We start from the raw sequence: 12017 nt of genomic DNA on the forward strand, positions 1-12017 counted from the left end.
GACTAAGCAGGTATAATGTTTATCATGTTCTTAGTTTAGCATGTTAGCATGGTAACATTTGCTTATTATCAGGAAGCACAAAGTACAGCCGAGGGAGTTTTTCAGATATTATCATCAACAAACATTGGACAATTTTTTTGTAAGGTGGCACTAGATGAAAAGTGAAGGGATTACGAAAGTTATTAAAACCTGTGTGTAACATGAATGTCTGTAACAAATTTCATGACAATCCATTCAAAAGTTTTTGAGACATTTAACATAAAATCTAAAATCTGCTGGTGGCACTAGAGAAGAAGTCAGAGGATCACTAAAGTCATTAGGATTCATCTTCTGGGGCTTACTGTATGAATGTTTATAAAAAAAACCCCAAAACATTCATGCCATTCAATATTTCAGTCTGGACCAAAGTGGTGAACTGAACATTTCCATCACAGAGCCACACTGCTTCTTAATGTAATATCAACTTCTACTTCTACTTCTAAAAAATCATTCTTTCCCTATAATTAGTGCCAAAATATGTGTCTCTTTGTTGGAAATTACTTGGAAAAATTATGGATCTCAGAAATGTGGTATCAAAGGCTGAACATATGTTTCAAACATACTGTACAAGAATAGTAATACAAGCTTGTTGTGGGGGCAGATCAACAGCGTGGCCTCATATTTCTCATTGATTCATTGATTTTCTGGTGGGAAAACTAGCTTGAGGTGAGCTTTATGGAGATATTAACTTTGACAAGCTGTAAAACGTATGTTTGTTGTGGGAAGACAAGTGGGTTTAGCATAATGCTGTATGGTATGCCATGTCAGTTGTACAAAACAATCTGAAGCATGATTCTTTGTCCAAATGAATACAGAGGATATAGCAGAAGCCATATCTGGCTTGTAATGTGCTGTATTTGGATAAAGCTTGATTGAAAACAAATCTACATCCTCACTTGCTCTATCATTTAGACAGAACAGTGTAAACTCTCCTGGGAATGTATCACTCTATCTGAGGTCATGATTTACACTAAATCTCAACCGCATAATGAGAAAGACAAGAAGTATTTGAGCCAACATGAGCACGAAAGATGAGTAACAGCTGCTTAGAGAAGAGATTCATATACTAAACAACCTCTTACATTCTCCAGCCAAACCCTAACCGCAGAAGAAATATAGCTGGGACAACTCAGCTGAACAGGCTATGTTTAGAGATGAAAGACAGCTCCAAACGGAGGACTCACCAGAGGCTGGATGGTGTAAGACACCCAGAGAGGCATGAGGCGGTCTTTGCTGTATCCGCTGAGGTAGTCCGAGTGGTGCAGCAGACAAAAGGTGGCGCCTGGTTGGACGACTAAAGGGATGCCGAAAGGATGGTGGAGGCGACGTAAGCTGGCTTTAACACCTAAAGGGAAAAAAATCAAAGTATTAAAAAAACGCCTCTTCACGTCAGTTCTCAAGTACACTATCTAATCAAAAGTATGTGTTTGTTGAACATCTGATTTCAAAGCCCACATGATTTTGAGACTTGGCTGCAGGAAATTTACTCCCACTCTGCAACAACAACACCAGTGAGGTCAGACACTGATATTGGACAATAAGGTTTCCATGTGGATACAGGAAAGGGCCTTCCCCAAACTGCTGCCACAAAGTTGGAAGCACACTGCTAAAATTAAATGTCTAAAAATACAACGTATGCTCTGACATTATGATTTCTCTCAATCGGAATATGAACCACGAAAACCATGAAAAACAGTTCCAGATGTACAGTAAAGTACATAAATACTGTAGTTTATCTCATATTTCTCTCTGAAAACCTTTATAATGCAAAGAAAAACAAAAAGATACTCACTGTCGTTAGTTGTCATGAGACGTCTGTTCATATCTTCCACCTGAAAATAAACGCACACTTTTTTGTTAGTCTGCTTATGTTAAATCTGTTAAAAGCTACAGCGTATCTACTGCACAGTCACCATGCATGTCAATGTAAGATCTGTAAAGTAGGGCTGCAGCTAATGATTATCTTGATTGATTGATTGATTATTATTCATTGTTGTATCTATTTTCTCGATTAATCGATTAGTTGTTTGGTGTATAAAATGTCAGAAAACGGTGAAAAACTCTGATCACTGTCTCCAAAAGCCCAAGGTGACTTCATCTTCAAATGTCTTCTTTCGTCCCATGATATTCAGTTTACTATCACAGAAGACTAAAGAAACCAGAATATATTCACATTTCAGAAACTGGAATCTAAGAATTTTGGCATTTTTTCTTAAAAATTACTCAAAATGACTGTTTGATCACCAAAATAGTTGGCGATTAATCTATTAATGGACTAATAATTGCAGCTCTACTCTCTTGTAAGTTTTAATGAACCTTTGCACTGAGGTTATTAAGGTCATTAACTTAAATGTCTGTAAACGTTGATGGAAATTCTGATACTGACATGGCTCGTTATGTTGTTAGTAGCAATTATATTTCTAAACAACTATATTTTGGGGTATTTGTACTTTTTTAAAGGAATCACTACATTTATCATTTGCATCAAAAAATAACTTATCTGCTTTGAACTTGCTGAAGGACTTGGAGAAGCAAACATTAACTTTAACAACTAAAACAACTGCCTCATTAACTGACGGACATACCATTGCCTTGGTTTGGGATCCACAGGTGCACTGCAGGTCGTCAGTGGGAATGGGGGAAGTGGCCTCGCAGGGGGTGTCATGGGAGAGCTGCGCTGGGTGAACGGGGAGGTGGACGGGATGCTTCAGGAGGTGGTTCAGACTGCCGTGGGTCCCGTTGTTCGGAGCAGGACGAATTCCAAGGAGATCTGGAGGAGAGAGAGAGAACAAATGCATTTCAGACACAACAAAGGACAGTTAATCTGTTAAGATTTGGCCACTCCTAACAGCTATAGTAACATTTTTTTTCACCGGGTTGATTGTAGAGATACAGGGACTCAGTGACACATCTATTCACATTTTTACAATGTACAGTAGTCAGTTGGGGCAAGTACAGTAACACAAGGGATCACACAAGTTTTTAAACATTTAAGCAAAACTAAAGAAGGAACAAGCAATACTTGTTGCCTTTATATTTAGTCTCTTAAAAATACTTTAGGGTGCTACCAGCCAGGAGTCCATTGAATTCACATATACACAGATTTTCTTACATTTTTCTTTTTATCGACAGTCAACTACATACACAGATGTATGAACACACACACTGAGAAAGGCAGAGCCCAAATGGTGTGTGTGTGTAGTGGACAGTTTATGATAATTATAATAAAAATCTGTCTCAGGGTGGAACCAGGGTGAGTCTGTCTGATTCATCCTGGTTCCACTGTGATGCCTAACCAGAGATCCCCACAACAACACTGCAACTTTCCCCTGTTTTTTTCTTTTTTCTTTCTTCCTCTCCTTCCTTCCTCTCGTTCCTCCCTCTATATCCTTACACATTAACACAAACACACACACACACACACCACACATACACACACACACACACATACACACACACACACACACACACACACACACACACACACACACACACACACACACACACACACACACACACCTAGTGCATCTAGTATTAACCCAAAATTTCATTTATCTATTTAAATTTGTATTTGTATTTATTTATTTATGTATTCTCCATGTTATTGTTTTCTTGGGTTACTGTCTGGTCCTTTCTTGTTTGTACTGTGTTTATTTAGATGTTAATCACTTATCCTGCACTCAATTTGTGTTCACATATCTAACCAATTATCTTGCACTAAATAAAGGGGGGAAAAAAGAAAAATGTTAGAAGAAAATGTGTGCTTACCCTGCAGTACATGTGAATTCAAGCTATTTAACAATAATAGCAAATATTTTGGGAGTGAAAAGATGAACTTAACCTGTTCATTCATTCAAACCTTTAATTAAGCCTCAAAAATCATTGAGGTTTCCCTCATTTGCAATGATGCTGAGATACAGAGTTAAAAACAAAATACGTAGAGTTAAATAGATCAAAAGAGAACAATACTCAGTGAAAACAACTGCAGACTGAGGTGAAATGGTTTGAGATCATAGTCTTGAAATGTCCCAAGTTACCAAGAATGTCGATCTTGAGGATGTGTTGAAGATAATTCAATGTGTTTGGTGCACAAAAACTACAGTCAAGGCTAAACCCGCAGGACTCGAAGCATAAGACAGTTAGTACGACAAGTTTGGTACTGTAGGGTCCCATGGTCATACAGCATAGATGTTGCTGTATGTAGGGTGTTAAATGTCCAATAAGGGCTTTATGGATGAAAAGATACGAGTGTTCATTGCACCTCTGGGCCAGAGAGGACCAACCAAATTCGTTATACTGAATGCGATGGTAGGTGTCATGAGAATCTCCAGTAATGAACTGTAAACATCAGCAGAGGTATCTGGTTCTGTTGTTCTAATGTCTTCCATATTGTGTATGTTTCTCTTCATTTTGATATCCAAATAATTTGATTTAAATTACTGGGTTAATCTGGGGATTTGTTTAGTACCTGCCTGTTGATTTGATTACATGTGTTAGCTGCCCTTATAATTTTGTCATCCTGTTTTCCATGCTGTATGTCTGTAATTTGTCTTTCTTGGTCTTTTCTTTGCACACATCATCTATTGCACGTCTGTCCTTGCTGTGAGTGGGATCCTCCTCTGTTGCTCTTCCTGAGGTCTCTTCTATTTTTCTCCCTGTTAAAGAGTTTTAAGGGGGTTTTCCTTATTCACAATAAAGGTCTAAGGTCAGAGGATGTTGTATGGCTGTACAGATTGTACAGCCCCCTGAGGCAAATTTGTGATTTGCGATAATGGGCTATATATATAAACTTGGCTTGACTTGACTTGACTATCCATCTTTTTTTCTATAATGTGGTTGATGTGCAGCACAATCAACTGAAATTCAGTTTAGGAGAAGTACACCAGTTTCCTCCTCTGCACTGCATTGCTATATTTTCTGCAATAAAACTGCTTAGTACAGTGTTTTCATAACTGAATGACATAACTGGGTGTCGGCTACACTTCTATGAAAATTAGGCCCAAGTCATAAAAAAAAGCGTTTGCCAAATGTTCCTTAATGTGCAGATAGACAGTGAACGATGGTGCAGAACATAAAGTTCATGTGGTGATCAGGGTCAACAAGCACAACAACTTCAAAATATGAAATCCATATTTTACAAAATCATTCATCAATCAGTCAGTTACAGCTTCAGTACAGGAGGATAAAGTACAGTGAACGTGCACTAACAAAGCCGCTTACCACACATGAGGTTATATACTTCAATGTTTTCAAAAGGGGGCACAACAGCTTGCTTTTTAAATCCTGGACCAAAGCCAATGAAGATCGCCTGAAAAAGAAGATAAGCATTAACAAACTGACGTTCATGCATTTATTTAGAGACATTTCTACATACAAATACAAATGAGTGAACAGTGAACTATATTAACAACTGTGTCCAGAGGTTTGTGAACCGCATTTAAACTCTAAAACAGGAAGATGTGAAACATTCAATTCCATAATTAGGTCATGTGTAAATATTTCAAATGAACTCAACTCAAGTTTCTTTTTAAAATGACCTCACACAACCTTGACAAAATACCGTTGGTGGTGGGTGGTGGCGGTGGGGGGGGGGGTTGAACTGTCTATTTCAAGCACACTTTGCTCTTGTTCTCTGCTGTGTGTCGGCAGGTTTGAAGCCATTCATTGTGAGTTTTTCTTGACTTGCATACTTTTTTTTCTTTTTTTCTTATTTTTTTTAGAAAAGTCAGAAACCCAAGAAAGGTAATTATACCAATTCTACTTAAATTACATCATTGTATTGTGATGACTAAAGTGACAGAAATTATGTAAACAAACTTTCAAAAGGAACAAAGTCGATCCAAAGCAGAGACAGCGTAGGTGGAGAGTAACTTCTAACAACAAGTATAAATACTGTACTTGAGTAGTGTGGGAGAGTTAGACAGTATTTTGTGTTTCTCATGTGTACTTTGGATGTTTTTTTAAAGTATCCGCTCCTAAGTTTAGTTTGGCTTCATTTGTGGAGATATCTTGAATTTAGACTCAAACAATAATTCCTAAAGCTAGTGGAAACACTGACCATTCAACTTATTTTGCAACAGATTTTGAAGAATACACAAAATGTTTCATTCTGCATCTATAATGTATAAAAAATAAATAAAATCTTGAGTGGTGTTTGGCATGTAGTTTTCTCTCTTCTGTGTCAAATGTGGCTTGATCAGAAATACTTCTTTAAAATAATATCAGACTCTTTCATCTGTTTTCTGTGTGATGGTGTATAAGAAAGATTAAGTCTAAGATGGTAGTTTAAGCTCTGAGTTATCCAACAACATCCTAAAAATTTGAGAATAAAACTGGCAGCTGGTTTAAACAAGGAAACTTTTTGAGGAAAATACAAATGGAGCAATGAGTGACGCTGTGCTTTTACGCTACGGTGGAGCTGCCTTTGAGCAAATCATTTAACCCAAATTAGATCTATTGAACCCGATTGTAGAGAATTGGTGCTTATCAGCTTTCAAATGTGAGTAAGTGTAGCAGCACTGTGAATGACAACATCTGTGATGAAAAGGAGCATGTACACATTACTCAACTGAATGAAAAATATCAATAATTTCTCTCTACAGGAAATCATTTACTTGAGTTTACCCTTTGCTTGAATTTTGGATTAGAATTTATTGCAAAATGTGGAAGTACTATTCATATTTTGTTGGAAATCTTGTATACAGCAGCTACTGTACAGCAAGAATATTACACAACTTGTTTCCAACCAACTGAGAGGTTGTACGATGACTAACAAGATATGAAAGAAGAAAAAAAAATTTTTTTCTGTATGAAATTTTCTGGTGAAATCCTGAATCTTTATACATTCCTTCAATGTTTAAGAGTTCACAAGTCAAACCACAGTTTCGAACCACTGCCACCAGCATTCAATGTGTTTGCTGTTTGAAACCTACTTTCACATCTGAGCAGTTCCTTCATTTTTCCAAGAAAGTGTACTGGCAGTCTTTGCTGTTTTGTTCTTAGAAGAGGACATTGTGGCACAAGTGGCACTTGTTGGATTTCAGCTTTTTGTTGAGTTTGACGGCAGCTGACAGCTGGGCAAAGCAACAAATGATGAGGTAGTTTGATGAAAAACATCAGCACCTCTTGTCGCTTCAAAATCTACTTAACCTGAGCATGGGAGTTAGAAAATTAAGCATGATTTTGGAGTTACTCCCCTCAAAATTATTCAGAGGCTAGTTTCAGTGGTTAATTCAGGTGACTTTTCACATCATCAAATCATCTGTCATGTTCTATCGGTTTGTTATCAGTGAGTTTTTGTCCCATCAGCTGCAGTACAGGTTTATATTTATGTCTAACCAGTGAGGTAAATGCCTGTCAAGCATCTATTGTCCAGGCTACTTGAAGTGAACCCCACTTGTGAATGCCTACCGAGTCTTGTGAAACTGTTAATATTTTTTTATAAATGTGTCAATGAATCATCAGGACTTCCTGGATTTCAACAGGATGTGATTAATGTTCACGATAGTCGGCACATACACACGTCTGACCTGCATGTTGGTGAAGAGGTTATCAGAGCCGTGAAAACCACCAGTGCAGTACTTGATTTCCTTGCTGTTCCTGAAGAGAGACAACACCTTATCTGAGCAGTCAAAATATACAACGTTGAGACGGACATGAAAAAGAAACAGAAAGTAACTGTTACACCACTCTCATTTAATTTTGAAAGAACAGTTATTCTCACTTCATCTCACTTTAGGGGCAGGGACAAGTTTAATTCAATAAAACCCATAGAGAAAGTCATATTACTGTACAGTGTGACTACATTCTGTATGTTGCATCTGTGTCTAAGTCGACTGAATACATTTTTCAGCCTGAAGCAATTTTCCATGATTACATGGTTACTATTCATCGAAGCGGTTGTGCAACTCCTCTCCAACATAGGCTTCAGGATTGCTATCACTAATTACTGTAAATGATTCAACTTCTGTGAATGCTTAGACTTCTGTGTAGCCAAAGAAAATGACTCCTTAACAATTACTCTAACAGCTCTGGTATCTTAAACAAACTCTAACAAGCTAAGAGTAATTGGTATACATGTCAGATTATTTCAGAAGCAAAATGAACTGTGCTATTTTTAAATGTGGCAACTACAAATGTTTGAGATTCTCCCAAAGCAGTGAAGTAAAAACAGACTGGTTGCTATTCTAATGCAGTGTTATTGGAGATAAAAGATAAGGTAACTATAGTAATTATGTTACGTGGTTTTGCAGCCAAAACAAGTACATAATTTTGTCATCAACTTGCTGAGAGCTTGCTTGCTGCTTAACCCTCCAACAAACGTCTCCACACTCCTGCTCTGGTTAGCAGGTTGGAAACAGAGTCAGTCTGGTATTTGTTTTGGAAACAATGAAGTCGTTTTTGCCAATTTTTATGCTACCATGAGCAGTTTGCAGAATAAAAAGGCACAAGAGGCAAACTTACTGTGTTCGAGTGCTCAACACTTACTTTAAAAGGCCCAGTGAAATGGCAGTAAGGGCATATTTAGCTTCTGTAAAGTGATTGAATGAGTGAATATGTGAGCAGAGAATCACATTGTTCAGGGATTTGATCATATCGCAAAACTGGGCGTGCTTTAGCTCCAGTCTCTGGAGAATTATGTAGGAGCTGTAGAAGACTGCAGGTTACCTTAACCTCAACCATGTTCTTTTTGACATGTAAACAAAACCTTTGCCAACTGACATCCAAACACATACCTCTGATGATATTTCTTAAGTGTGGTTTTGTATGAGGGAGTTAATTAGTCACCCCAAAGCACATTTGATTGGATAAATTATGTACGTACCCTGGAGTGCAGCAATAAAATTTTACAGGGCAAGAAAAAGAAGGGTTTCAAATATAAACAAAAAAAAACATTTTGACATATATTTGGCACCAAGAAAGAACAACAATTAGGGCAGGCACACAGGATCACAACTTGTAACATATTTTTTGTTTTACTGGGTCTTTAAAGGTTTTTGACCTCCTGAATTTTCATTTTGGGATAAACCGTGCATTTAATAGACTTGATACAACTCCCTGACACCATTTAATGTGTTGCCCTTGCTTCAGCTTCTTTCTTCCATTCTGCAGTTTGTAAAGAATTAACACACAGAGGTATGTGATTGGCTGACTGCTTGTGTTTCTTGTCCTCCTCTGACTTCTTTTTAGTGCTCCCTGAATTTCCACATCAGCAGCTAGTGGGTCACTTACAGCGCAGCCTGCCAGCCCTTCTTCATATAGAGGTGTCCTCTCTCTATACGTTTGTTGTTCGCAAAATGCATCCGTTTGGGGAGGTTCTCTTTGAGGTAAGGCCTCATTGGCTGATCAGGGGTCCTGCACTTCAGAACAGACACAGACGAGAGGAGAATCAACAGACGGCAGAGGGAGAATGGGTTTGTTTGACATGAAGCCAGGCAAGCACATAATTTTCCATTCTTGCTATCAATACAATAGTCACATTTGGAATACTTCGCATACCGACAGGTTCTTCACCAGGCCCCCATAGTCGACTGGGGAGAGAGACAAAGGGACATTTATAATGAGGACAAGGTCAGCCACACTGTTTACAAACTAACTGACACTGAGTGATGCTGCAAAGCTGGGAAAAAGGGAAGTTGGGTGTTAGCGACGGGAACTCACAGGAGAAGTAGTCTTCTGGGAGGCGTTTTGGTCTGATGCGAGCAGCTGGGCCTTGGATGATGTCAAAGGCATCAGTGTTGGTTTGGTAAGTGGACACATATGCTGCCTTTTCACACGTCGCCTCCTCCATGCCTGTACATAAATGAAAATATTAATTCTTACAAACTTACTTACAAACAAATGTAGCCATGATAGAATGAAAAATTCAAAGCTTGTGCAACTTTACTGTACTTCCATGATCATATGTAAATGTTTTTGGATGTTTTTTAATGTTTTTAAGTGCTCTTTCCCAGCAGGGCCACTAAAATTTATTTTGCGAGTAATGTGTCTGAAAATAAACACATTTACTGTGTCATCACCACACTTTCACAGCCCTTTAAATTCATGCAGATGCTGTGTGTGATTTTAAGATTCATATCTACAGTACAACATTTGTTGACAACATTTTGGGTGTGGTGGATCTTTCTTTGTTTCCTGTCCTTGATGACGATATCTAGACCAGGACGTTAAAATGAATATCTTCTCTTGGGAATGACGTCTTTGATGAGGATGTCTGGGCAAGGCCCTGAGCCACATTTATTTCAGCACATTGATCTTTAATATACCTAATTACAAGACTAAACATATGGTCTCCAGATGTCCAGAGCAACGTCCTCTCAAAATATCCAAACATCCCACTGAGAACAGATTTTCCCGGTTTACTTCCAGTGAACAGACTCATTTTTCATCAGCTTTCCCTCTGGTATGTGCCTGTAGTTTTCCTGCAACAGGTGCAATGATTCAATCAAGCCAAACATTTGAGGCTGACACTAAGTCTCTAAAGTCCCTCTCAGTGGCGGAAAACGGACCTGTGTCTTATTACTGTGAAACCACAGACAATTAAGATGACTATACCAACTTTATTTCTAAGCAAATGGCATAAAAGTTAAAGAAAGTACAAAAAATGAATTCTATCACCTCTCAGGCACTTAAAAAATGCCTGTTGCTTTCTTATTATACTGGTTAAAGATGTTTTGATGTTATTTTTGCCTTCTAAACAAAAAGATATGTCACCTGTCTATTATTGACTGGCTTTTTTGACCACATTTCTTTTTTATTATTTTAATTTACTGTAAAATTACTTCTATGTTTATTTGAATTACAGCAAATCTGATTGTGACTTGTCATCATTTGTAATCACAGCTGTGTGGACTAGTTGTCTCACCGTGGTCAGATACGATTATAATGTTGACACAGTTGTGCAGGTTTTTCTGTTTCAGGCCATCCATCAGCATACCCATAATCCGGTCAACGTTCTTCAAGGCCTCAATGACCTGGGAGCACAACAGCAGTTAAGAGTTAAAGTGTTACTGTGGCAACAAAAAAATGTTCACAAAAACACTGAGTCAGTTTTTCCATGAATACATTTCAGGAACCATCTTCAGCAAGTGAATCATTAGGAAATATGACATAAAATGGGTTTTGGTTCAAAACTGGGGACGGAGGCAAGATGCTACATGAACAATAAAATAAGTTTAAAAAACAAAACTGGCTTCAACAGTTTTGGTTTCTAGACACTGACAAGGTGAAGTGTTTTAAAGATAATAAAAATCATATTTAACACAATACTTTAAAAAGCATACAGTATGAGCAGTTCTTAACTTCGATGTTTCTTTGCACACTTGCAGTCACATACACAGCAGAAACTATTAGTAGATTAATCAATTTGTCGATCAGCAGAAAAATAATCTGTATCTATTTTGATAAATGACTAATCGTTTAAGACATCTTTCAAGGAACACTGCCAAACATTTGCGGGATCCATCTTGTTTTTGACCTGTCATGTGATATAGTAATTTGAGTATATTTCAATTTTAGATAGTTGGTTGAACAAAACATGCAATAAGAAGATGTCACCTTGGGCTTTAAATACTGGTGATCTATTTTCACCATTTTCTAACATTTTATAGACTTAATGTTTAATTGATGAATACACTATATATTATATTCTTATATTTTTAGTTGAAATATACTCCAAAGCATATCTTAATGTGTAGAGGTGTTGTCAAAGGCTCATTGAACAGCCTGGCAGCAGCACAGAGATATTCCCCTCTCGAGTTTTTAAGTGAGCCTCGTCTTTCTAACCAATCACAGGGGGCCAGAGTCAGGGGTGGGATCTCACAGCTGTCAATCAATACATGAACGCACTTCTGGCTTCCTCTTGTACCGAGGCTCCAAGCTAGCATTAGCTGCTGGAAGACATCGATATCTCTTACTCACAGGCTAGAATGCTCCATTACTTCCACTTCCCAGAAAGAAATCAATACATTGGGTGCACA

At 37.8% G+C, this 12017-nt stretch overlaps 1 protein-coding gene across 1 annotated transcript in view; it reads right to left on the bottom strand.

Annotated features, from left to right (window-relative positions):
- The window catches only part of enpp1 (ectonucleotide pyrophosphatase/phosphodiesterase 1), a 33811-nt gene that overhangs the window by 5111 nt on the left and 16683 nt on the right, over positions 1-12017 (bottom strand). The window contains exons 10-18 of the mRNA XM_067571641.1: positions 10904-11012; positions 9700-9831; positions 9538-9569; positions 9271-9398; positions 7569-7638; positions 5260-5347; positions 2625-2809; positions 1832-1871; positions 1224-1384 (exon numbers count right to left, since the gene is read on the bottom strand). Of these exons, the coding sequence (XP_067427742.1) occupies positions 1224-1384; positions 1832-1871; positions 2625-2809; positions 5260-5347; positions 7569-7638; positions 9271-9398; positions 9538-9569; positions 9700-9831; positions 10904-11012 (945 nt within the window). The remainder of the gene's footprint in view (positions 1-1223; positions 1385-1831; positions 1872-2624; positions 2810-5259; positions 5348-7568; positions 7639-9270; positions 9399-9537; positions 9570-9699; positions 9832-10903; positions 11013-12017) is intronic.

This window comes from Thunnus thynnus, chromosome 18 (assembly GCF_963924715.1).
Source record: "Thunnus thynnus chromosome 18, fThuThy2.1, whole genome shotgun sequence".
Classification (NCBI taxonomy): Eukaryota; Metazoa; Chordata; class Actinopteri; order Scombriformes; family Scombridae; genus Thunnus; species Thunnus thynnus.